Source organism: Grus americana, chromosome 5 (assembly GCF_028858705.1).
Source record: "Grus americana isolate bGruAme1 chromosome 5, bGruAme1.mat, whole genome shotgun sequence".
Taxonomy (NCBI): domain Eukaryota; kingdom Metazoa; phylum Chordata; class Aves; order Gruiformes; family Gruidae; genus Grus; species Grus americana.
The window spans coordinates 66,225,375-66,252,693 of record NC_072856.1 but is presented as its reverse complement, the minus strand read 5'-3'; the positions used below and the strand labels follow the sequence as shown (position 1 = coordinate 66,252,693).

The 27,319-nt window shown below is 46.1% G+C and overlaps 1 protein-coding gene across 6 annotated transcripts in view; it reads left to right on the top strand.

Moving 5' to 3' along the window:
* Nucleotides 1-13,574: 13,574 nt before the first annotated feature.
* Nucleotides 13,575-27,319, top strand: part of PELI2 (pellino E3 ubiquitin protein ligase family member 2) — an 82,213-nt gene continuing 68,468 nt past the window's right edge. For 4 of the 6 annotated variants that reach the window (XR_008577400.1, XR_008577399.1, XR_008577397.1 and 1 more), the window contains exon 1: nt 13,581-13,755. Coding sequence is in view for 2 of the 6 variants with exons in the window: in XM_054827830.1 (XP_054683805.1) it covers nt 13,679-13,755 (77 nt within the window). In the remaining 4 variants the exon portion in view is untranslated. Of the gene's footprint in view, nt 13,756-27,319 lie in introns of all 6 variants that reach the window. The other 2 variants (XM_054827830.1, XM_054827831.1) reach the window with 2 other exon arrangements.

The following is a 27,319-nucleotide window of genomic DNA, read 5'->3' as shown; positions in this document are numbered from 1 at the left end:
TGCTTCCTGGCGGTGCTGTGGATTTGGGCTGCTCACAGGATCCTCTAACAATATCGGTGTTTGGACCTCTGATGTGTCAGGTGTTGGTGCTGCCAGAGCCAGGTCTGGATGCTGGCCTTTCCCACCAAGGCCAGCCTCACCCAGCTCACCTCAACCAGGCTTGTCCACCCTCTCCGTTGCTTGCTTTGATTATCTGCAAGCAGACTGTAGCCTTACTGACAATTACACGAACGCAGTGCATTGCAGATCTGAGCGTGGACATCGGTGCTGGGCTGCTTCTGAGTTAGAGCAATGGGAAGGTCTATCGGGGAAACCCTGCAAATTTAATGGAGTAGCTTCTTCTTTGCCAATAACACAAGATGCACCTTGGTGTGAAGTGTCAACACTTCAGCATTTGCAAAGCAGGGTCTGTCAGACCTCTCTGCATGAACGCTAATTGCTTATATGTGGTGAGGCTGTGCAGCCCAACAGACAGGCCCAGACGACTCTGGCCCTGGCCCAGCTCCTCTGTGACCGTCCTGTCTTTGAAAGACAGGTTGTCCATCGGTGCCACCCATCTGCCTAAATTTGGTTGAGGAGTTGTCACCCCTGGGTCTGAAAGTGTGCGGCTGCGGGAAAGGCTACAGCAAGTTGGAGTAGATCAGATCTGGAAAGGGGGAGTCCAATCGTCTCCGTGGCCAGCAGAATGAGTGTTCAGGATGTGCAAAATTAGGTTAAAACAGTGTAATATCCATTGGTCAGCTTTTTGTTTCTCTTCTGTTGGTGTCACTAACAGTAACTGACCAACACAAAGTGGAGTACTTGGAGAGGACGGTAACTGCGCTTCCAAGGTCAATGGTTTTTCTGAGCTCCAGCGGAATAATAAAACACGAAGGAGCAAAAGTCAAATCTCTGCTACGAAGCCCCAAGCCCATGTCACAAAATCATGCCACTAGCAGGGGTTCCTCCGCTGCCGCTCACATCAGTCCAAGTGTTCGCCTCAAGGCGTCAAACCTTGCAGGGCCGTGCTTGCCCACGTTGGCTTGGCTGCAGATGTGAGGGGTTACATGTGTCCTACCCTTGCTAAGCAGAAATGCCCTTTTTTTTTTCTATTTTTTCACTTGCTGGGAAAATTGGGGCAAGTGCAAGAGTCTGTCATCTAGGTGCATGGGATTCAGCTGCTGCTCCGCACTGGATGCACCAACACAAGCAAAATCGGTGCAAGAGCTCAGCCAAGGGACCCTGCTCCGTCAGGGCTCCCAGCGAGCGCTGTTTATTCCTGCCTTGAATCTTCCTGCAGATGAAGAGCATGTTATCCTTGGAGACACAACCCAGAGCTGTGCTTGCAAATTGAAAGCTCGAGCCCCGCACGCTTGCTGGGAAGTGGCACGTTGACGGTGAACGCTCGCAGCACGCTGTGCTTCACAGGGGCACATCTGCAGGGGCTTTGCTGCTTGCAAGGGTCTCTTGCTCCACAGCGGGGGAAAATGTGATTTTCCTCTGTTTGGGGTTTTTTTTTTTCTTTTTTTTTTTGTGGAAGGCTTTACAGGCTGGGATTTGGAAACTTTCCCAGTTTTTGCAAATAAAACTGTGAGTCTGTCTGTAGAGCGTTGGAAGAGGAATCTCAGGAACGTGGGAGCGTTCTCCCCAGAGCCGCTCTGGAGTTTCTCCTCTTGCTGCCTTGAAATACTCCTAAGGCGGTGGTTGTTCTGCACTTCTCCATGTACTGGAAACAAAGGAAAAGTGCGACTTTTTTGCTTGAAGCGGGGGGGGGGGGGGGGGGGGGGGGGGGGGGAAGTAGGATTAGGTCCTGCAGTTACAGAACAAAAAGAAGGAAATATCAGGCTCATATTGTGCACAGTGAGTGTAGGACAAAATTAATACCAGCAGCAGTCCCTGCTTCAGTCATTGCAGTTTGTAAAAGATCTCAGTGCATCCTTGCATCCTGTTTTTCATGTCGCCACACAATGGAGGCTGTCTATCAGGGCAGCTAACCAGCTTCCTAGCTCTAATGGGACTTGAGCAAGCCAAGAGATATTCAACGAGCTGAGATAAAAGGCTATAGCTGTCTCCCAGGCTGTATATATTAAAACAAGAGATGTCCCTTTCTTGTTGTTCCCCATCTGCATGAAGGATATGATGACTAATTATAAAATTTTACAGAACAAAAGCTTACGGGCATTGTATTCCTTATTTTGTGAGTTAGGAGTTGCAGCCAGTTCAGGAATGTGATGAACCCTGACAAGAAGAAGTTTTACCTTCTTAACCAAGGACTAGAGCCACGCAGTACCACTGTCGGGATCATCTATTTCCTCCAGGCTGCCACCATAAAAATGTCAAGAAGGTAAAGGGATTTGAGTAAAAATAGAAAACGACATCCTGGAAGACAGGGGAAGGCTTCATGTCCAGTGGGGAGCCAGGGAAGGCAGGAGGGCACCAGGCAAAGCCCAGCACCGGCGGGGAGCCCGGTTCGCATGGGGACCTGCGGGCTGGGATGGGAGGAGGACAAAGAAACCCTGTGGAAAGTCAAAAATCCTCTCTGGCCCTTTTTTCTGGGGGAAACATGCTGTTATTTCTGCTTGTTCTTGCTACTCTGGCATGCACATGGGGCCAAAATGAGATGGGTGCCAGGGCTCAGGCTGGCTCTCGGGGCTGGTGGGACGGCGGTGGGGAGTGAAGCACCTTCTGCTTCCCACAGCAGCGCGGGCGTGCATGGCAAACCCCGGGATTCACTGCACGTGGGCCATCTCGGCAAACAGGAGCACTTGAAATTTCCTTTCAAGTAGCAGTGGACGGGCAATGCCGGCGACCCCGGGATGGAGATGTGGGGACATGGAGAGCTGAGCGGTGGCGTTTCTCCAGGGCTCGGTACTGAAATATCGTCTCGGTATAATTGAGTGAAGAAGATTCAGCCTGTCCTCTAACAGCAAATTAAACACAACTTTGTGGGTTTGGTGGTTTGCTGCCAAGTGCCAATACAGCTCCGTATTAATAGTTTATGACAGGATTATTCTCCCTGTTTTTGGCAGGAAGGAGTTCTTTGGCCTTAATCCTGCTTGTGGCTAAGAAACCCAGCACGTCCCCCCGCATTTACCAGCGGCGTAATTCTTCACTCCCAAATATCGCTTAGATCTCAAATTTTCAGAGATGAGCAGAGTAGAGCGACCCTGCGTCAATCCAAAAACACCGCCGGGCGATGGAGAGAGGTGAGGACCCGTCATACACGTCCCAGCTGCCGAGCTCAGGCTTCCCCATGACCATGGATTCCCCTGCGTGACCGTGGGCACCCATCCTCCTCCCCAAAAAAAATAATATAAGCTGTCAGGTTGTTAAATCAAGGGGTCTTTAAAAATTTGTTTATACCTGTGGTGAGCTCAGCATTTAAATGGCTGAAAAAAAGACAAAAAAAGAAAAAAAAAAGAAAAAAGAAAAAAGAAAAAAGAAAATAAAAGAAAAAAAGAATAAGGCTGGAAACAGAAAAGCAAAAGGGATTTGAAGTGGTAGGTTTAGGAGGGCAAAGTACTCAGCACACAACCAGGTCAAAACCTCTTTGAGGGGCATCTGGATGAAGGCTCCCACAGCATTAATCCTTTTTAAAAATCACAGACTCCAGCCAGGGACGTCAGTGGTCACAGAGAATATATTTAAACGAAAATCTCCAAATTACACATGTAAAGTAGTTTCCTGGGAAGCCCAGCATCCCACCCTTCCCTGCACTTGCAGCGATGAGGAACCGGCCACAGAAGCTTCAAGGGCTCGATTTTGGGAAAAGCTGAGTTGCCAGCGCTAGCTCCGCTGAAGTTGTGAACTGGCAGCATCGCTGCAAAGAAAAGCAGAGTTTTTCTCCAAGAAGGGATTTTCAAAATTTGTCCCTAATTGTCAAAGTTTTGACTGGGTATGTCAGAATTTGCTGGTTTCTGTGTGGGCAGCAGGGCTGGGCTGGCACTGGAGGCTTTTGGACCAGCCAGCACTGGGGCTGGGGGGCGGAAAACAAAGATACGTGTGTGCAAACCACCCAAACCTCCAGGAAAAATGAGGACAGCCTTGAATTTTTATAAGGAGGTCAGCACAGCCATCGCTTTGTGCTTCCCACAGACCTGCGGACAATGTCCCTTCTCACTGTTACACATTTGCAAAGAGGAGGAGGGGAAAATACATGTCAAACTTTGTCTCCTTCGGCCTGGCCGTGCCAGCCATGCCCTGTGGTCACAGAGGAGGTGATGGGGTGGCCAGGGTGGAGGTGACACCCCGCAGCACCGAGCTCCTGTCGGTGCATCCATCAGTGCTGCACGGAGCCGATGCGAAATTTGGGAGGCAGAAGTGTTTATCTCGACTTTGTGCTGGAAAGTGCGTGGAGTAACCAGGAGTCAAAGCATGAACAATTAACTGCAGGGGAAAAAAACCCAGAAGCCCAAATCCCCCAAGATGCTTAAGTCTGCTTTAAAGATCTCACGTGGCATGAAACAGAGACATCCGCACTTTTTCTGTGTTCCCTTATCTCACCAAAACCACAGAGGAGCATTTACCCACACGTACGCAAACATTTCTGAGAGGATCCAGGCAAAGACACACTAAAATATTTAAATGTAGGACCACGCTCAGTCAATGACCTTCGCATAATTAGAAACTCTTTCTCTTTCTGATCATGGAAATGGCCCGTGGCTTCTGCCTTTGTTTTGCTTGCTATAGTCTCCATATGCTCCATTTGCATCCGTCGTCTACGCGTCTCAAATGTAAAGATTTATAAGCAGCGATGGCAGGGTTGGGGGTCCCAGGTGGTGGGTTTGCAGGTCACCGAGGTTTTGGCTGCTGCAGATGGGACAAGCAGAGGGTTTAGCTGTGCAGGGCCTCACTAATGAGTTGCAAGTTGGGCCAGTTCTTGAAGGAGGAGGCTTCCTATGGCTCTTTTCCCATCTGTTCCCAAAAATCAGGCTAACAAAACACAAAATACCTCCCTGCTCTCACACAGGGCTGTCACAGCCTGTTCTTCCTCGTAAAGATGTCAGCGTGTTCCTACCGTTGGCTTCATCACGTGCCTGGAAATCAGTGGGTTTAACAGCCCGCGGAGAAGACAGTGGTACGTGTCTCTGTTTCTCAGAGCAAGTTTGGGATGTTTGTCACATAATCAGGTTGGTAGGGGGCTCTAAATGGGGCCACGGGGCCACCTTGCATGGCTTTCACCCTTCGGAGAACTGGAGTCGTAAGACCCTGTTCTTCACCTATTAAGTCAATGGGATTTTGCCACCAGCTCTGCGGTTCCTTACAATCCAGATGTGGATTTATAAGGTTGTTTTTGCTTTCCCGGATGCTTTGATTTGACTAAAACATCTAAACCGAGTAGTCGTCCATTCCAGAAGGCAGATGGAGATTTTTATTAGCAAGTGGTTTCCTGTTCTTTCTATTCCTTCAATACCGTATTTTCTGTTGCTGTAGTTCGATGGATGCTATATATATGATCACTAACACTTAGCAATGAATTCGTGTTGATTTTCTTTCAGCTCGAAGGCTTTTTTCATTCATCTTCTGTCTCTTAACGGCAACAGCAGGTATATGTGTGCTCTTTTTATACAAAAAAAAGTCTCACAATCTTTTCATAGCTTCTTCTAGTGTTTCCATACAAAATCTTCCCTAATTTAACATAACTAGTAAATCTCAGCAACACATAACAGTGCCTTTTCCCTGTCTGAAAGGCAATGAGCTCTCAACCTCTCCCAAGATAACTCGGCTCCTTTGTTAAGGAAAGGCATTATCTGATGAGGTACGAGGCATCTTCATCTCCTAACGATTCCAGCGAAAGCCAGTAGCAATCAGGGGGCTACCAGAATTGCATTTCTCAGCCATTACCTTATTCCTGTGCAATACAGTTTCAGCCATCCATCTGCTAAAGAGCCCATAATAATGACAACTCGAGCAGCGTCTGGGCTGATCCTAACAATTGTGAGCCTTTCAGCTTACAAAGCTAACGACTTACTAATTACCCATACCGAGCAGGCGTAGGAGAAGTGACCATCTATACCCATCTATACAGCGAAAGCTCCCACAACAGGGACGAAGGCAGCGCTCGGGGTTTCGGGAACTGCAGTTGCCTGTTGACTTACCAGGATGTCACAGGACGTTTTTCCTTCTGCTGCATCTTCCTGACATCTGTGCCCGGCTGGTGGTCGGGTTTGGGTGGGTGTTTGGTGGTTTGGGTTTTTTTTCCTTTCTTTTTTTTTTTCTTTTTTTTTCTTTTTTTTTCTTTTTTTTTCTTTTTTTTTCTTTTTTTTTCTTCCCTTTTTTTTTTTTCATGCTCAGATTTCAAGGTTTTGGGGTCAACAAGAGCCTTTTTTCTGAGTTTATCCATCGCCTGGCTGAAGGCAGCCTGGAAGCCTGCCAGGAGCACCTGGCAATGCACTTAGTAAATTATAGTAATGAAACAAATGTCAAATGCTAGGAGGTAGTTATGACTTTACTGATGTATACACTTTGAAGGCCAAATGCTGCTTTTAACATATTCAGATATGACCCAGCCCTCTTTACTCTAACAAGATACAGAGGAGCAAACTGATTAACTGCTGGGTCTTACTGCCAGTGAAGTCTGAACTCCCGAGTCGTTATTAACCGCAGATCCTATAGTTCTCAGCAAAACGGTGGGTTTCTTCTCTTCTAAAATCATACGCACGCATCAGTGTTGCAAAGATTGCAACAGGCAGTGCTGAGGAGTTTGGGGAGACGAGGTGACGGGCCCTCACGGGTTCAGCGCTTTTGGCCGCGGAGCTGAATGCTGCTTTGGAACAGCACGGGCTGGATCGCGCTGGAGATGTGGAGGATGCTGCTGTAACCCGCTGATTATCTGCTGGCTGAATGGGAACCAGGGGACTGTCTCTCGTTTCTAATATGCAATAATTTCTAAAATGCATTTCATTCTCTGTCGTGGCAATATGTGAAAATGGTGTTTAATTTTAAGTGGCTTTGTGGGTGTTCACGCTTTGCCGGTGGGTGAAGTACTTTGGCGCCTGCAAATTGGGAAAGTTTTGGGTCTGAGGTTCACGGTGCTGACATAGCGAAGCTCCCATCATCCCTGCGCTCCTCGAGCATCTCTCGAAAAGCAGATCCCTTGGTTAATAAAAATTGGTGGTGTGATACCAGCAGCTAGATGAGGCTTTCAGCACACGCAGGGATCAGTGCAATTAGCTGACGAGCCCTCGCAACAGGAGCCTTTCACAGCCGGGCTGGTGTGGTGTTAAACCAGAGCCAGGCTGAGACAACGCACCCGAGCTTTGCCAGAGCTTCAGCACTTGAAAAGCAGAGCTCTTCTCCTACCTTCTGTCCTGCAATGATCCGGGTCTTCCCATCATGTTCGACGGGGGAAGTCTTGGTTGATTTATGAGATGGCTGAATATCAATTTGTGGATGTGGACCCAGCCATCTGCTCTCGAAGCTGTTCTCCTGGGGGACGGGGAGCGTCATTGCCAGGGATGGTTCCCCATAGTAGGATAATGTGGTCCAAGCCTGGGGAACCGATCTCACCAGCTTTGTCTGCTGGGATGAAGGTCAGACTAACAGAATTTCCCCTAAATTAGCTATAAATACGTTATAGGGAAACTGTCGCCATCGTCTACCTCCCACCACTTGTTAGTGTTAACTTTCAAATGGAGACAAAATTTAAAAGGAAAAACGGGCAACATACTGGAGAGTGAAAGTCCATTCCCAGAGGAGCAACTGGGGCAGGAGAGACCATCCTGCAAAGAGGGATGGGGTGATATGAGGGGGGACTCAGCTCTGGGCTGCGGATCCTCGGCAGGGGTTGGAGCTGTGGACAGACCCGGATCCTCCTGGGGAGGGGAGAAGAAAGGCAACACTGAGATTTGGTTTGCCAGTGCTTCCGATTTGGGCAGACACATACAAAAGGTGTTTATTCCCCCTTAGCTATCACAGGTCCTTCAGGAAAGAAGCTGCGAAGAGAGCGCACAGTGCCGGTGCTCCAGGGAAGATGGGTGAGCTATGGGGCACAGGGCAGAGCGCTGGCTCTGCCCCAGAGGAGAAGGGACCTGGACCATCCACCCAGAATAACCCACGTTGCTGCGAAAGACGTGCAGAAGCTTCTTGGCACATTTTATTTGTCTTTTAGACTTAGGTTGATCTCTGAGCTGATCTTTCAAGAGAAGGACCTATAGTGACTGTAAAACCTCAGGATGTCTTTCCTGAATGATAATAGCTCAATTAGAGCCAGTCATTAGACAGATACGGCTAAGGTCATCTTCTCTTATGTACTTTACTGGGGCATTTTCTTGCTGGGTCCTTCTATAACTCTTTGCAGTCAGCTTAAAAATTTTGGCTTCTCAGCAAACTTTCCCATTAGAAGGCAGGTGCCTGGCCCCGGCCCCACACCACCACCACCACCACCAAACCCCAGCAATAGCCTCTCCCCACCGTGAAAATGAGAACCTATTTCTAGCCTTTGGTTTCTCTTGCAGTCAGCCGTTAATCCACGAAGCCCTTCCTTTATCTCATGCTACTTTTATTGCTTTGGCAGCCCTTATGGTGGCAAAGCTTTCATGAGCCCCAGGTATGTGATACACAATCACCTTCTCCGTCATACTCATTGACTGCTTCAAAGGATACGAATGCATTATAAACTTTGACTTCTTTCTGCAAAAGCCCCCCGTTGCCCTTTCCCCGGTGTATCAGATCTGCCAAATGCATCCCTATGTATCCATATTTACCTACACTTTACTGTATTTTCTATTTATTTGCCTGTTAAATATTCATATAATTATATTTGAACCTCTTGACAAGTCTTGGGCCAGTGAGCCCTCACCCTGGCAATTCGCTTCTCTCTCAATTTACCTGTTTATTCCAAAATCTCTGTCGAGTACACTTGTATTTAAGCAGCTCATCAGACCTGATCCAGATAAACAATGTTTTGCCGCGGAGTCTCCAGCCCCCCGGGGGTTCATTTACCCAACCCACCAGGGTTTTATTTCACCCAAAACTTCTCTCACACTTCCACTGCTTGCAGCCCCAGTGAGCTCCCAGTAGACTTTCTGTCTCTGCTATGTTTTCACGTGCATTTTTATGCCTCTGGCAAACTGTTCCGCAATATCTCTTTCACTTGCCTTATTGTGGGTTTATATTTGCCGGTGTTTATGCTATATTCTGTTCTCCTCATTTAGACGTAGCTTTTTGATGGCTATCTTTTTTGTTCCTAATAGCCTTCCTCACTCTGCTACTTAACTCCTCTGCTTTTAAAAAAAAATCCTTTAGGGTCTTTATTAAGGAGTATTACGTATTAAGCTGGAGCCTGCAACATATCTTTAAGCTGCTGCCATGATACTTGAAAACATTTATCCTTTTAGCTCTTCCATTTATTTTTAACATAGTTCCCCTTTCTAAATTTTAGGTGTTGCTGTGAATCAAGACCATTACATGGCATGGTAGAAAATTAAGACAATAGCAGGGCTAAAGCACGTAGACAGCTTCCCAAATGTTGTAAAAAAACCCCAAATCTACTTTAGCCCAATCTATGTTAGGCACTGAACCCCTGAAACACAGGACTGAAAGAATCCCCCAAACATGCTAAGCTCAGTACTGCATCATTATGAGCAATCACATCATATTTTTCCTGTAGTACATTTATCAAACCTGATTTTAAAATACAGCTCTTTCTTCTGCTGCTTCCACTCGGTGGCTGCTCGAGAGCCTCAGCCCCCCGTGAGCTGGGGACATCCCAGCCTGAGAGCTCTGCACCCACCCAGGCGATACCTGACTGATCCCAACCTGGGAGCTCAGACAGTTTTTTCCTTTCCTGGGGTTTATTCCCCACCCTGGAGCACCAAAGCCAGGCTGCTGCAACCCCAGAAATCAACTTTCCCAGCCCCAACCATCGGCACCAATGGTTGAACATAGACCTCATCCCGCTCCTGGAAACTTTTCTATTAATGGCAACAATATAGGGCTGGGAATGGAAACCTTTATCCATATTTATGCGCCGATCCCACGTACCGTGAGCTTCACGTGCAGCATAAGCCGCGGGGCTATTTACATCTTTCAATACTTTCTCTATAGTTCAAGCTCAGTCCCTAAGCCCTGATTCATAAAAGCGCTGAAGTACTTACCCAGAGGCCAGCACATCTGTAAGTACTTTGCTGAATTAGAGCCTTATTAATCTTCCTGCATTTAAAATAACTTTTTATTACATTTTAAAAATAAATGGGCATGTACTATTTCTTCATGTTTGGGATTTTTTTCGAACATTGGTTTTTATGCTCTTCTGGCTTGGCTGGATATCTCGCCTTCCAGCCAAGCAGCTGCTCGCGCTAAACCCGGGAGCAAACTCCCTCTCGGAGTGCCGATGCTGCCGGAAAGGAGCTCCAAGTTATCTACAATTCCCACTTCCAGGGGGAAAACCACCAAACCTCCCCGAGGAACCACACCGAGCCATCCCCAGTCCGAGACCACCAGGCATTTTGAGTTCAAAAATAACAAATGGAGCTGTGGGTAAATTTTTCAATTATTTCAATGGATTTGGGGAAAAATGCCAGCCAAGTGTTGCTTGCACCAGTTGCAAAAGGAATTTTTGGAGCTCGAGGAAGTGGTGCTGGGATTCAGGGCTGCGATCTGTGCGGGATGGGGAGCCGTGCAATGTACAGCAAAGCTGCTCCCTGCTCCTGGCTCCGCTTCATTAGTCAAGAATTAAAAAATGTAAAAAATTAAAAGCAGGTTTCCAGTGCTGGGAGCAACAGGTCCTTGGAAATTGCAATGAGAAACCCTGCAATTTGGGAAGAAAGCCCCGGCGACCCTGAAAACACCTCATGGGGCTGGGGCTGAGCCTCCCTCTTCACTTGCCAGCCTAAAATACCCCCCCAGAGAGATGCAGAACGAAGGGACTGCACATGTACAGGTGAAGTACATCTCCGAGGAAAAAAAATAAATGCCTGAAGCCAAGTGGCAGGGGTTATCTCACCGTCTCCCCCAAAGGTACGCAGCGGGGTGTGTGTGGGGGGGTGTCTCCAAAACCTGGTGCAGCTCATCTGCCTCCCACGAATGCATCAGGTGCCAAATATTCTCCCCTCAATCCCTCCGGGATCTTTTTTTCCAGGCTTGCGCAATTATTTTTTTTTTTTCAGCAATGCAAACCAGGGCGTTTTCTGTAGTTAATAATTTCTGCATTTCTGTATTTCAATACAGCAAACGCGCTGGTTCGCATGCTGGAAAAAAAAATGTGCCGGCTTGGCAAAAGGGTGCAGAGCTTTGCACTTAGGAGCTCCGCCGGGCAAGGTTCCGCACAATTTTTGCCCGTTCTCCAAAAAACCGTGGTGTTAGCAAATGAGAAAGTGGGGAAAAGGGGTAAAATCAGATCTTTGGGGTCGCTCCTCGTCCCTCCACCCCTGTGTGGGGCTGGGGGAGCAGCAGAAGATGCTGTAAATCCAGCCACGTTCACGGGAGGTTTGACTTGCAGGAAACCTGGCTGAGCCGAGCTGTTTGGGAGCGTTTTTTGGAAGAGGATCGAAGTTTGTTTATGTCGTGCAAAAGCCAAACTGCCGCGAAGGTCTCGCTTTTGGGGGGAGAAATGGGAGAAGTTGAAGAGGATGCAGCCAGGAGGTTTGTTTTTCACACTGTTTTCGGGGCTGTATTTGTTTTCTTTGACAGTGACTTACAGCCCGGCTTTCTTTTCTATTTTGTTAGGGCAATAAAGAAGATAAATCTGTAATAATTCAGCTCTCTGTCTTTAATAAAATCTTGTCTTCTTCACACAGCCCCTGGGAAGATCTCCATTTTGCAACCCTGTGAGATTGGCTGGGTTTTTCCATTTCACCTCTTCACCAGAAACGACAGAAAAATAACATTACTGGGAAAATTAATAGCTAAATACAATTTCAGGCAGAGGGAAAGCTTTCGGCAAGAGGAGCAGGACTCAATCCTGAGTCTGATCGCGCCGACCCGGGGGATGCTTTTCGGCGAAGGCCGGGAGCAGCGTGGTGGCCGCTGCAATTACTTTTGTCTTCGTTAACGGGCTCCCGGGTTGGACACCTCAAATAGCGGCTAATGAGAATTTCCATCCTCGATGCGGATCGATGTCGAGCTAATCTTTGTTGGTTTTGTGCTTGCGTCGGGTACTGAGGAGGAAGGAAATCAAGCTCCAAGCAGAGGGAGCGTTGGGGGAGATGCCGAGGCAGTAGCGGGCTGGCGGTAAGTCCTTGGAAGTTGCTGTGGAAATTTTGGGGTTTGGGAGTTTTTTTCGCACCCCGCTGCCTTTTTAGCCCGGTTTGGCATTGCACAAGGCCTTGGTGTCAGGGCACATGACTCGGATGCCTGTCTGCCCATCAATTTTTTGACTTATCTCACCCAAATTTGTCAGAAACGGCGTGAAAACGTGTTTGTGCTTGAGCGCTGCGGGGGGGTGGGCTTTCAGGGAGGGGCCGTGGCCTCGGGAACGCGGCGGTCACCCGCTTTCATTCCAGACTTTTTTTTTTTTTTTTTTTTTTTTTTAGGAAAGTAAGTTTTTAAAGGACTAAAGAAGCCCCGTCCCAGCTTTGGAGCAGACCTGCGATGGTGGGGATGGCGGTCACACCTGGAGAGATGAGTCAGAGCATTGAAAAGCTCTTCATGAAGAACAAAGACCGGAGGGGGGGAGCAGGGGGGCATTTCTGCAGGCTCAGAAGACGACAGCGGAGAAAAGAGGCTGGAAGGTGGGCTCCACAGCTCCTTCCTCATCTAGAGATGAGAGACACCAGAGCAGCCAGAAGCTGATGGCGGCCTCGTCGCTTGAGACCACCGTGCTGGAGACTGTGGGGAAGGTGTAGGAGGTGGGTGGCCGCCTGGAGCCCCCCCACTCTCTGAGGCAGGAGGTGACCTAGGAGCTCCCCGGAGGGAATCCAGAGCGACACAGGGAGGTGATCTGCAGCCCCCCCCAGGCAGAAGGTGGCCTGGAGATGATCTAGAACCCCGAGGTGATCTAGAACTCCCAGGGCAGACAGGAGGTGACAGCCCCCCAGGGGATCTAGAAGCAGGCCTCCAGGTGTGGGTGTAAAGACACACCCCCCCCCCCCCGCATCGAGACCCCCCGTGGGCAGGAGGTGACCTAGGACCCCACACAGGGATCCAGTCCCCCGGGGGATCCGGAACCCAGGAGACACACGCACACGTCCCCCGGGCAGGGGGCCTACAACACCCCCCACGCCCCCCCCTCCCCTCCGCGGTCGGGACCCCTCGGCGATACCGAGCCCCCCTCCCCCGGGCGCGTGCCGCCCGGCCCCGCCCCCTGCCCCCCCCCCGCCGGAGCGCGGCTCCTTTAAGAGCGGCCCCGTCCCCTTTACTCTATGTTTACATAACACAGCGGGGCCGTACCATTTGCGGGCGATGAAGGGGGGGGAGGGAGGGTGCGAAGAGGGGGGGCGGAGCGCAGAGGCACCGAGCCACGCCCCTCCAGGCTCGCCCCCTCCGCAGGCGGTAAATGGGGGCGAGGGGGCGGGGCCACGCGTGGGCGGGCACGGGGGGAGGGCGCCGCTTCGCTCCTCCCGCCCCCTGCCGCGGCGAGTTGGTACGTCCCCGTCGGCGCTCCTCCCCCCGTCGTCCCGTCCCCCCCCCCCCCCCCCCCGGGTGTAGTGGCCGTTGTCGGGCGGCCGCCGGCTCAGTGCGGGGCGCAGCGCGGAGCCCGCTCGGGACTCGACTGCGCGGCGGATGGGACTGTAGCGGCGGGTGATTTCGCGGCGGCCCCATGTTTTCCCCCAGCCAGGAGGAGCACTGCGCGCCTAACAAGGAACCCGTCAAGTACGGGGAGCTGGTGGTGCTGGGGTGAGCGCTGTAGGGGGGCGCCGGGGGGGTGGTGGTGTGTTGTATGTGGGAGCGCGGCGGGGGTCCGGGCCCGTCCTAGGACGGGGAGGGGGGCAGCGGTGGGGCCGCCCCCTCCCCTCAGCGCCGGCCGCGTCCCGCGGGGAGCGCTTTGTCTCCCCGCTGAGGTAACGCTCGCAGGCGCGAGGACCCCCGGCGGGGGCGCGCGCTGCTTCCCGCCTTTCCCCCGCCCGAGCGCGCGGGGCGGCCGTTGGGGTCCCACTCACGTCTCGTCCCGCTGCGTGGTGGCGGCCGCCCGTCCCCGCCGCCAGCGACTTTCCCCGTTTGGTGTGGGGGGGAGCGCGGCTCGGCCCTCCTCCCGCCGCGGCTCCGGCTGCCTCAGGGGAGGAGGAGGAGGGAGGGCCGGCAGCGGGCTGTCGGGCACCGCGACCGCGGGACCTGCGGGGACGGCGCGACCGGCTGGGAAGAAACTTTATGCGGGGGTGGGGGGCGAGGGTGCGGAGTTGGCCCCGTCCTTCCGCCGGTGCCGCTCGCAGGCGCTAACGAGGAGCGTTCCTTCGCCGCAGCCGCTTGCTGAGCTCTCCCTGGCGGTTTCTCCCCTGGCTCCGAGAGACGGCGTCCTCCGTGCAGATTGCAGGGGAGATGACTTTGGAATTAGGGGGAGAGGCGGGGGGGAGGAGGATGAAGCACTTATGTTCAGATTCGTAGTGAAAATGTTTATTTTCTCAGCTTGATACAGATCCTAAAGTAATCCGCTTGGTACTATGTTCTTGCCCTGCTGTTAAAGCTTGAAGCCTTTCTGCAAACGCTGTAGAAGCAGATGAGGGAGAAGTGTCTAAGCCTTGCTTGCTGAGAGCCCTTGTGAACCTTATAAGAGATGCTTAATTTTGATAGTTTAATATGTAGAAGCATATGGTTAACAGAATAATTTTTAGCAACAAATACAATGGAAAGGTTTTAAGCCAGCCTTGAAACAGAACAGTTACAGCCTTGCTGCCTTATTCAGCCTCCCCCAGAATCTGTTACGTATTTGCTGCAAGGTCGTAGAAAACCTTATTCTGGTTAGGGTGTTTTTTTGTTTGTTTTGTTTTGGTCAAGTCGTTTCATAAAGAACTGTATTCACCTCTGCAGAATAACTGTTTGAATCTTTGGGAGCAGATAAAAAGAACAGTCGAGACTGACGACTCATGCGTCTAGTGGTGTACCTTTTTACCTTAAGGGATGCTAAATGTTTCTTATCACAAGACTAGGTCACAATACAGTTACCGTGGAATAAAATACAGCTATTGCCATGAATGTGGTATAGCTGGCACTTGAAAGACTCGAATTTAAAGTAACTTGATTCGGGAGAAATATCCATATCAAACTAAATTTAATAAAGAAACGTTCTTACTGTTTCAGTTGTGGAAATGGAGGGTAACCTCAGCTGTGCAACACTGTCTCTAACAATAAAGTCATAGTATAATGTTGCATCTTTAATTAAATTAGAGTGCATAAATTGATGTTGTGCTGCAGAGGCTTTTCGTGCACAGCTGGAAGCGTTTTCCTTTCTGTTGCTTTACTATTTTTAGCAGCAGTTGAAAGTACACAAGTATGAAATGTTTTGGCTCTGATCTTAACCTAGCGAAGTCTGGTGTGTTTTTCCTTTAATATGGAAATGCATTGATCTCAGCTTATCAGTTCTGCCAGAGGTCTTGATCTTCACTGCTGTGTGTTGAAACATGCCAATAAAATTTAAATAAACTTTATATGACTGAGTTTAGTTTTTATTTGACTATCAACTGTTCTCTAAAACTACTGAGGTTATATTTTTCTGGGTGTTAGGTACTAAAAAAGCAAACAAATCCTCTTGTCCTTGTAGTAGGCTCGTGAACAAGAAGTCTGCAAACTGGCAGCAGAATCTCTGGTCAGTGTGTCTCTGTAGGGTACATGGAAACAATAGGGCATTGGCTGTCACGGCTTACTGACACAATATGCTTGGTGGGCGTGATGTAGAAATAGGTAGACGTGATGGAAGCAGTCCAGGAAATGCCATGACTTCAGTAACTACGTCTTACATTTTTGGACTGGAGATTAGGGTTTTAAGACCACTTTACACTTCAGGAGTTGATTATTGCATTTCCTGTCAGAAGATGTTTTAAACGTTGTATGTAGTGCCATAAATAATACAAACATACCTCTCTTTTGGTGACTCAACATTTGGGACTAGGAACTCTTGGAATAGCTTAAGCATCTGTTCAGTATTCAAAAAAAAAAATTCTTAATACCTGTTTTGTATTAAAATCTTGTAATCTGGAGTTCCATTTAAATAAGACAATGTAAATCTGCTCTTCTCCCCATAGTGAAACTGAGACCTGTGAACCACAGAAGCATAGCATCACAGCTCTTGTTACAACTGCTTGATTAAAATTGATAGTGACCTCACAGCTAGATTAAAAAAAAAAATTGTTTTGAGACACTGCATAGTTTTTTAATAAAATAGTAAAAAAAAAAAACATTGATTGTGATTTTGATGAATAACTTTGGTCTTGAGCTGTGAGGCTTTTAAATTAGGTGGTGAAAAGGATGATGAACAAAGGAACTGGCATACCTGGCAAACTGTTGAGTCCTCTTTTTAAGATGACAAAACTTTCCCTTTATCTTTTGCTCTTACTCTGTCTCAGGAGTCTTAAAGTAGAGTTGTTCATTAGTTGACCTTTAACTCAAGGGGAAGGTGTTCTTTTGGTAGTTCTCCCACCAGAACATGTTCCTGTATTGTCTTGCAACAGTTGTGACCGCTTGTCTGCGCGTTAGTGTGATCAGAGGGTAAAGCCTAAGGCATTTGAAGTCAGTCATTGCAGCAAATACATTTCTAATAACCTTCTCTCAGTAGCCTTACTTTTCTGTAAGTGATGTGGCAGTGCATGTTTGGTTAAGATTTTGTTGAGGTTTACATAATCAATGTTGTAGTGAATAAAAACAGTTTATGTAAATCAAGCCAGACAGGTCAAGATGGCTGGTAAAGAAGAGATCATCTGCTGATTGTGAATCTGCTTGTGTACATCTGCTCGTAGCATCATCTGTTCACAAAAGGCTATGGATTTCTTGGTGAAGCAGAAACATACATATACTAATTTAAAAAGAAAAAAAACCCCTGTATTTGAAGGCCTGTCAAAGTAATGGCCCATTATGTATTTCTTGGAACATGGGGCTGGAGGGAGTGTTGAAGGAGATACTGAATACAATAATGAGTACCTGAACAGAGTGTCACAGTATTAGTATTTGTCAGTGGCCTTCATTTGACTTGTCCGCTATCTGGTTAGCCATGCAGAATGACTTCCAGTTAAGAACTGTGCTAGGGAAAGCAAAAATAACCTCCTGAGGTGTGTGTCCTCAGTACCCCTTCCCCCCCCCCAAGTTTAATTGCACTCTGCAGAATTTATTCTGGTATAAAGGCATTCAGGCCAGTATGGCTTTGTCTTGTGATGGGCGGTGGTCCCGGGCTGCGTGGGGCAGCTTTCACTGAAGGCAGGTGTCAATGGCCTGGTGCCATTAAATCTCTCTTCCTTTGGGACTGCATGAATTTAAATATGTAACTTAGGCCATGAATATATATTTTTTTAGATTTTTTCCAATATTTAATGATGTTGATGGGCAGGTTTAACTTCTCAGAAAAGTCACTTGATTAAAATGGTGTAAGTTGAAGGAGGAATACCAAAGAAGCATAAATTTTAGTCAATGGCTGAGTTCTCTAGCAGTGAAAGGATTTTGTACCCGACATTAGGTGCTTTCAACGTGATGTATTGCAACCAATTCTAAGGAGTTTTGGATGAGGTTTCTAATAGGTGTGTGTATGTAAGTGTAATACTTCTTTCTAACCAAAGACTTCTGTTACCTACTCATTAGCAAGGAGGCGCAGCCTGCTGCGTTCTCAGCTGAGGAAGACTTAATGGGTTTTGCAATATCTAATATTTTTTTATCTAACTAGTCAAAACTCTAAGGGCTGTCACTCAGTGTTGTTACAGTGGTCACTTTGAAATCGTTATCAGCGTTTTATGTATAAATTTTTCAGGGTCAACCATTAGAATAAATGAATTGGTTAACTTAGAGGCCGGAATGCCCAAAGGAGCCCCTATGAATTGTTGTGAGCTTTGTTTAATGTGGATTGTTGGACGTCCTCAAAAAAACAGGCTGTAGATCTGCTTTAAATTTAACCTTTTGAAAAAATAGAATAAAATTCTCATCTATGTTTACAGTGATAAATTCTACAGTGTCTTTTAGGAAGGTGTTCTAATTGATGGGCCACTTTATACTTGGGATAAATTTAGATTCGAAACATGTCTTTTTGTCTTAATCTGAAGGGACCTCCATTTTTAGACTCCTATTTCTCATTCAGCTTTTTCTGACTGATCAAAGTTGCTCCTTAACCGCTACCTCCTTGACGAGCTAAATAAAGTTCTTGAAGTGTTTTCTACTTCTAAGCACATTCCCAGTTTTTAACTTCTCTGTTTGGCTTTTCATGGAACTCTTTTGTTAATCTCTTGCTGAACAGTTCAGGAAGAAACTGATGTAGTTTTCCGGTAGTGTTGACAAATGCAGATGCAATATTGTATCTCTGCTTCTCCTTGATATCTGTTTATGGACCAGAGGCAGAGCGAGAGTCATCCTGGTTATGGCATTAAACTGGAGACTTCTGTTGCACTTATTACAGATTTGCTGTTTGATATCAAGCCAAAGCTTTTGTTTTTAATGATTCTGTAATTTTCTGCACTATATGGTGTAGATATATTGGTGAAACTGCTCAGATGACACGGGTTCTGCTTTTGAGTCTTACTTAAAAATGTATGTTAGGCTTCATTTAAAGGAGCGTCTATAGCGAATAATGGTAGCCCCCTGTTAAATACGTTCAAGGTCGTGATTCTGTCTGAGAATCATTTGCTTCAGCAGTCATAGCTGGAAGGCTGCTGTTCTGGAGAAGCATTTATTTTTTTATTGACAGTGGCTTCTTGGAGACTTTAATGTCTTGCACTTATATGCTGCATATTGAGAAGATGTGATCAGTGCCAGTTCAGAGCTTGCAAGTAGATTAATCAAATACCAGAAGTATTGTGTCTGAATAGAACATTAACTGCAATGTAGAGAAAAAAAAATAGTAGAAAAGGTTATATTTGAGGAAAGATTCATGGATTTTTCAGTGAAAGCTTGTGTATGGCTGGATAGAGCAAACGTTTTGCTTCATTTAAACTAAGAAAGAAAACATACCCGAGTTGGTTCTTTGCAACTGTCTTATTCCTTGGAGTACTTTTGACTTTCTCAGAATGCAGATTTTTATCCAGCTGTCGGCTTTATTCACAGCATCTCGATATCATTGTAAAATCAGAGAGCAGAAACTTCAAACTCTAGAAGCTAAAATTTATATTTGTTGAAGCAAATCAGAGTATCGAACATCTGCATGTTTAATGCTTCTTTTAAAAAAGAAACTGGGTGCGTTCTGGAAGTTAAACTGTAATCCCTTTGGCAGGTACAGGCAGTAGGTCATCCATGTAGAAGTGAAAGACTTTTTTTTTTTTTCCCTTAAAATATGGAAAAAAGACTGTTTACCCTGAGTAAACAAATCTGAGAAATGTAAGACTTTGTTGCCTTTGAGGCACTTCCCACGTAGAACCGAATAGCTGCTCCTTTGCTATCTTGGCAGAATCAGGGATGCGTAGTTTTCCACTTTCAGCTGAAATTTATAAATGAGTAGATACCATGAAAGTCCACTTGCTTCTACTTTAAAATATGCATCTAAACCTAGAAATTACTTTCTAAGGTATTAAGATGTGGGTTTTTGTTGCTGAAAGCGGCATCTTGCTTAAGCTGTTTCATGCTCCATCTTAACAGCAGGCTGTTTTCCAACTGTGATTACAAGGTTGCTTGAGAACAGATTTTTCCTAAGAAGCCAGGAACTTTTTATTATCCAGTTCAAACTAAATTACGGTGGTCTTATTTATCAAGGAATTAATGCTGCTGTCTAACTGGCTTAGTCCTTATTCCTCAGTAGTGATAGCTCATGTCAACTTGATACTTTGAGAAGATGAAACCTTCCGTTCCTGTACTCTCAGCTAATGAGAAGCTGTGTGAGCATGGTATGGCACTGAGCCTGAGCCAACATGCCTTGCTGAAGGTAGGGTTTATTAGTTCAGAGTGCTAGCAGAGGAGTTTTACAACTGTTTGCAAAATGCTATAGACATGCCTGTAGGCAACAGCTGTTTAGGTAGCAGAACTAGCCGTTGTCTTGTGTTGTTTTTATTCTTGGTATTGTCTGCACATGGTTCTGAAATTTTGAGTATCTGTGACTAGTACGGGTATGAAACCTTCCAAAGGAGACTCCTGTAGTGTGTTGTGCAGTTGCGGTCTTACTTCATGTTTAGTAGAAGTGCTTCTCATGATGTCATCTAGAGTTGTGTTCGGTTATTCCGCACGGTTATACTTGTGGCTTATTTGTCCTGTGGTCAGCGAGGCAAGTGAAGTAGAGGAGGATGCAGTCTGAGCTCCCAGCTTGAAGCAGAAACTCTGGTTGGTTTCCAGGTATACTTTGTGCTGTCAAATCCTGTTCCACTTGTACTGTTTGATACCCTAAATCTCACTTGTGTTGAGGATGCTTTTCCTTTTGTCAACAAATATCCTTATGCTTATTCTCACGCTGTTCCAAGGTCAACACCAAAAAACTTGCATGTGACTTGTCACGAGCTTAAACCTTGAGGGACAGGAACAGGGATGCTGGCACAGAGAGCATGCCCACTTCCAGAGACTTGTAAGGCAAAGTTCCTCATTTTGTTTGTTTTATACGTACATCACTCAGTGGTGTCCTTGCATTTTTTACTTTTATTACCTGTATATGCTAATACTGTGTTGAAGGGGTCCCGTTTTTCCTTTACATGACTTGTTTTCCTATTGGCAAGATACAGTTCAGAATTTTATGCCTCCTTTACCTTTGCCTCATATTTTTTAGATGTCTACTGGTGTAGCTTTATACAGGTTAGTACGGGGTCTTGAGATCATAGCATCATTCACGTACTTCGGAGGACCAATTGGTAACTTCTCTGGCAAACTGTAAGTGACATCTGGGATTAGACCATTCTGATCTTTTTACTCAGTGGCCTAGAACAAGTCTTGGCCCTCATATTAAGCAAATAGTACAGTCAAGAGCAGTTGGGGCGTCCAAAGCAGTAGATCAGTGTGCTGTGGGTGTGTGAGGGGAAATAGCTGGAGTGGTGCTGTCCCAGCTCTTCAGTTGTGGTACACGTGCATCCTCTCTGGATGACCAGATATGCCCCTTCTGTGAGATGACTTGTACGTTTAACCTTGTAACATGACCTCCCATGCAAGTACTCTCTCACTGGGTCTCTGTGTACTGTTGATGACTATATAATGGGCGCACTTCTGGCTATGTGATTTCAAACTAAACAAAGACTGGGGGAGGGACAAGGGCAGCAGGCAATAAGCTGTTCCTGTGTTTTCTTAACATCTGAGTAGGCATCATGATGCTGGGAGTCCAGCAGTAAGAGTAACCTGCCTTTGGGTTTGACTCTTCAAATTAAACATCTTTCTACTGCCGTTCTCACAAACAGCACTTGTTGCCTAGGGTTAATGGAGCTTAAGATACAAGATGACAGTCCTTGTAGGAAATATTTGCACAGCGAAGCTTCAACAGTTGTAATATAAACATTCAGTCTTTGAAAACTTGTTACTGAGGGGTTGTGTGGCAGGAGGACGTGGCTTTTTAATGTGATTGGGTTATGAATGATACGTGAATAAGGTATCAGTGGACTTGCATTGTCTAGGTATAGCTTTTACTTATTCTAATTAGTATAACTTCTGTCCCTAAATATAGGGGGCTTCTGAGCAGTATACGCAAGTATCAGCTGTTTTGCACTGGAGTTTTGTTAAGTTCTTCCAAGGCTAGACTATGAAGTCCTGTCAGGTCAGTCAGAAGTGTGCATGCAGCTTCATAATAGTGGCAGTTATTAGCTCATGGTGAAGAAAGAATAATTCAGCTAAAAGCTTTCCTCTATTTCACAACAGAAATGTCGGACAAAAGATGTTATAAACAGCAGTTCTGAAAATGGATACAGACAGCATCTACAATGCTGAAGAGTTTGTTTTATTAAAAGCAAAGTGGTTTTGAGATGAGCTGAATTTGATTAGGCATGATTTCAAGGTGCTGATTTCTGAAGGACCTATTAGGCATGCTTCTATCAATAGCAATTTGTTTCTCTTGTAGGGAGGGAAAGTAAGCAAGCCCTGTTTTGTGCTTCTGGAAGTGATTTACTTTAGGTGTTGGGGTTTTTTTCCCCATTTAACAATAGCATCTTTAATATTGGACTTAAGCACACTGCGTATCCTGACCTCAGTGTAGATAAAAGCTAGTATGCTTAAACGAGGATGAACTAGATATGGGACTGTTGCTAATCTAATGTAGCAGAAGGTTTCCTATGCTAGAGAATGGTATTATGGCCACGCGTGCCCTTATGAAGTATTTGGCAATAAAGATCTAATGTTCATCTGTCATTGCTTATATTAATGATGATATATCTACATTACTATGTAGCAACTAATTGTATCAGAGATGAAAGCAGCCTGTTGCACAGTGAGACAAATACTAACTTAAAATGTCAGTTCACTACGCTGACTCCCCAAAGGAGTGGGGACAGGCAAGAAAAGTTAGAGATAGCTGGCGCACAGTGTGGTAAAAAGGAGAAGGCCAAGAAGCATAATGGACTTCTCCTTGAGTATTGTAAACTTTTTTCAAAATTCTTTTTACCCTGTACATACAAGGATTAAGGACAAGGGAGAAGTGTTGGTGTTGTGATTTTGCCCCAGCCGACAGCTAAGCACCACACGGTCACTCACTCACTCCCCTCCAGCGGGATGGGAAGAGAATTGGAAGAGCATCGGAAGGGTGGGTTGAGATAAGGACAGTTTAAGTAAAGCAAAAGCTGCACATGCAAGCAGAGTAAAACAAGGAATTCATTCCCCACTTCCCATTGGCAGGCAGGTGTTCAGCCATCTCCAGGAAAGCAGGGCTCCATCATGTATAATGGTTACTTGAGAAGACAAGCACCGTCACTCTGAATGTCCCACTCTTCCATCATCTTGCTCCAGCTTTATATGCTGAGCATGATGTCATATGGTATGGAATATCCCGTTTGTCAGCTGGAGTCAGCTGTCCCAACCGTGTTCGCTCCCAACTCCTTGTGCACCCCCAGCCTCCTCACTGGTGGGGTGGTGTGAGAAGCAGAAGAGGCCTTGGCTCTGTGTAAGCACTGCTCAGCAATAATAGTACGTCCCTGTGTTATCAATGCTGTTTTCAGCACAAATCCAAAACACAGCACCGTATGAACTACTATGAAGAAAATTAACTCTATCCCAGCCAAAACCAGCACAGTTGACATAGTCTTTCTCTCTAATTGATAAACACTTTTGGAAAACAATCTTCCAGCTGTGGTGATGTGTTTAGTAGGCTTTCAGATTACTCTTCGCCCTGAAATATGTATGCTATCTTTATTTTGGAATCCAGTAAGTTCATAAATTGTTAAATAATTTTATTCTTCAAACTGGATGGCTTTAGTATTGCCTAAATGAACAGGTAGGCTTCAAACTGATGAGGTGTATCCTCTTAAGGCATGTGAATGTCAAGGATGAAGACAAAGTGGTATTGACTGTGAAGACAATTAGTCACTGTATGAAAGTAAACTAAACAAATGGAAGCATATAAAAACTTAAATCTCCTCTTCTGTATTACAAATAAACTGGAGACCAAATGTGCAAACTCTCTAGCACGTGCCTCTAGGAAGAGTGAAAGAACTGTTTAGTCTAGACACAGAAGTTAATGGGCTGAAACTTTGATATAAGCACAGCTGTATTTCTTCATGTGCAACAGCATGACTTTATTTTGATTGTTAATGTCTGATATAGTAATGGTGGAGTTGTAGCCTTTGCAACAGGAATAGTGTGTGTATGTCCTTCTTTGATAGGAAAGACAGAGCTGTTGAAAGATACCAAGAGCTGTATGGTTCCAGCTTCCCTGCACATCCTGTGACAGGATTCTGTAGCTCACAGATGATCGTGTTTTTTATGGAGCATTGACTAATAAACCAAAATGTGTCTGTACTTCCATTTTGCCTTCCTGCTAGTCCATGTGTGACCTCTCAGAGCAAGCAGCTGTGAAACTCAGTACTTGGGTTCAAAAATCATTTTGGCATTGGAGAGGAATCTTCCAGGCTAGCTAGGATTCATTATCTTGTAGTAGTTGTAGTAACATTTCCACTAACAGATGTGCATGACCTACTTTGAATTACTTTCTGAATCTTAAAATTTGCTGGGATAGTTTCCCAGTGCATCAGGGAGTGAGTTTTGAATTCAAAAATTTAGTGTGTGGCCTTTTGTTGTAGGCTGGGGGCAGAAGTCCTGTTCCAGAACCATGTGTGTGATGGGAGAGCTTACAGTGCCTTGCTGCAGGTCTGTACCCCCTGGAGTGGAGACAGAGGATTGCTTTGTGAAAGTGTTCCCTAATCTGATTTTGCTAGAAGATTTAATTAAATGGGCTGTCAATACCTTGGTGGTTTTTGCCAAAAAGCTACCAGCAAATTTGGCAAATGGAACAAATTGGTATTGGGGCAGATCTATGAGGAGGCAAGCTTTGGTTGACGTGGGCAGCTGAGTAACTTCTTCCATCAGGGCTAAATCTGGAGAAGGAAGTTTGGCCATAGCCAAACAGATCAGTCTTGCATGGTTTTTCACTCCTTTGTTTTTGTCTTGTCTTCATTGGACTAATGAAAAGTCTGAAACACAAGAGATGCCTTTTAATGCCACTGGCAAGCTAGCTGCTCTTGGGACCATGCTGGCGTTCCTAGAGGTTGCAGGAATGTGCCTCTGTGGGCACTGTCTGTGGAAGCTGCGATGCTTCAGTCTGACTGTGGCGAGATTTATTTTTTTTGGTGAGATGTCTTCCTGAAGGTGCTGGGTAGAGACTGCAAGCTACTCATTTGTTTATAGGAGTGTGCACTGCAATTTTTTTCCACAATTCCAAAAGCATTTCTTAAATAACCCATTTTGGTAGTGAGCCCCTGCACCCGTTTAAAGACTGACAGAGTTTTCCCAAAAGCTTAAAATGTGTTCTTCCTTTCGCCTTTGAAAGAAGCCATTGTTTGCAGTATGTTCAGTCTGCTTGCTGTCAAAGCAAAAAACCCTTAACTTTTGACTTTTGTTTTGTGCCTTACTTTCAATGTTTGAGCACAAAATACTGCTGTTACATTGCTGGCTCAGCCCTGCCTTATCTTTTTGGTTGAACAATCACACTTCCAGCTGCAATACTTGAATGCTATATATCTAGTTTTATTGCAAGTTTTGAGTTTCCAGCATGCAGAGTCTGCTTTAATATAGCAAATACCTTTCCATGTAAGGATGCAGGAAGACTACAAAATACAAAGTACAGTTCCCTCTGTAAGCAAAGCTAGGGTTTAAGTGATTAGCAGGGTCTAAGTCAAGCTCAGCATACCCTCCTAGTTTATTATGTGCAATGTGACTTTAAATTCAATTCAGGAAATCGCCTCTGATCATGTATTTCTAGTTTGTACCTTACGCTCCTTGGAGGAGACTGGTTTATATTAAGGCTTTGCCTACTGGAAATATCTCAGAATAGAGAGAACAATTGTAAAATAAAACTTTGTTAAAGGGTAAGCAGATCTTTCTGTGGCAAAAGTGATTTGCTGTTTCTCCTCTGGGCATTTCGTGGCCAGTGCAGGGAGGAAGGAAGGAACTGGATTTGGGGTTGGCTAGTTTCCCGTTGCAGACTCTATTCAGACCCAAGCCAGAAAGAGTATGGGCTGATTTGTAAGTGTTGGGCAGAGATGGCAGTTGAGAAAAAAACAATAGTCTCATTTTTGTGAACTGATGAAATTTGTTATATGTCAAGTGGTAAAAGTCCGATGCTTTGTGCTACGTAGAGTTAGAGAAATGCATTAAAGATCAGTTTGTCATGTGTAAGGCAAGGAAGCAAAACACTTAGTTGAGTTAAACTAAAAAAAAAAATAGATAAGCGTATATGATGTTCTTTAATATCCAGAAAATGAGTGTATTCATTTGTAAAACAACTACTTTTTCATTAAAACCAGATGTCCAAAGTGACCTTCTCCGCTGCCCCCCCCCCCCCCCCCCCCCCCGCCCCTTCTTACTTGTGCATGAGCTAAATGAAGCCTGTGTAAGTGATTCATGGAATCATAAAATAGTTTGGGTTGGAAGAGAGCTTTAAAGGTCATCTAGTCCAACCCCCCCTGCAATGAGCAGGGACATCTTCAACTAGATCAGGTTGCTCAGAGCCCCATCCAACCTGACCTTGAAAACTTCCAGGGATGGGGCATCCACAACCTCTCTGGGCAACCTGTTCCAGTGTTTCACCACCCTCATCGTAAACAATTTCTGCCTTATATCTACTCTAAATCTACCCTCTTTTAGTTTAAAATCATTACCCCTTGTCCTATTGGTACAGGCCTTGCTAAAAAGTTTGTCCTCATCTTTCTTATAAGTCCCCTTTAAGTACTAGAAGGCTGCTATAAGGTCTCCCTGGAGCCTTCTCTTCTCCAGGCTGAACAACCCCAACTCTCTCAGCTTGCCCTCATAGCAGAGATGCTCCAGCCCTCTGATCATCTTCATGACCTCCTCTGGACCTGCTCCAACAGGTCCATGTCCTTCTTGTGCTGGGGACCCCAGAGCTGGATGCCGGACTCCAGGTGGGATCTCACCAGAGGGGAGTAGAAGGGCAGAATTACCTGCTGGTCATGCTTCTTTTGATGCAGTCCAGGATACGGTTGGCTTTCTGGGCTGTGAGTGGACATTGCTAGGTCATGTCCAGCTTTTCATCCACTTGTACCCTCAAGTCCTTCTCTGTAGGGCTGCTTTCAATCCCTTCATCCCCCACCTTGTATTGATACAGGGGGTTCCCTAACCCATGTGCAGGACCTTGTACTTGGCTTTGCTGAACCTCATGAAGTTCACATGGGCCCACTTCTTGAACTTGTCCAGGTCCCTCTGGATGGCATCCCATCCCTCAGGTGTGTCAGCTGCACCCTACAGCTTGGTGTCATCTGCCAACTTGCTGAGGGTGCTCTCGATCCTGCTGTCTGTGTCACTGATGAAGATATTAAACAGTACAGATCTCAATATGGACCCCTGAGGGACACCACTTGTCAGTGATTTCCATCTGGACATTGAGTTGTTAACCACTACCTGCTGGATGTGACCATCCAACCAATTCCTCATCCACTGAACAGTCCACCCATCAAATCCATATCTCTCCAATTTATAGAGAAGGATGTTGTGGTGGACAGTGTCAAAGGCCTTACAGAAGTCCAGATAGGTGACTCCTATCCTCCTAGGATAGCTCTTCCTTTGTCCAGTGATGTAGTTACTCCATCACAGAAGGCCACTAGGTTGGTCAGACAGTCTTTTGTTCACTTAAATGAAGGTAACTTCCCACCTATAAGTCTAAGGAATGGTCTGGTTAGAGATAATCTAAACTCTTCATTTTCTTCCTTCTTCCACTGCT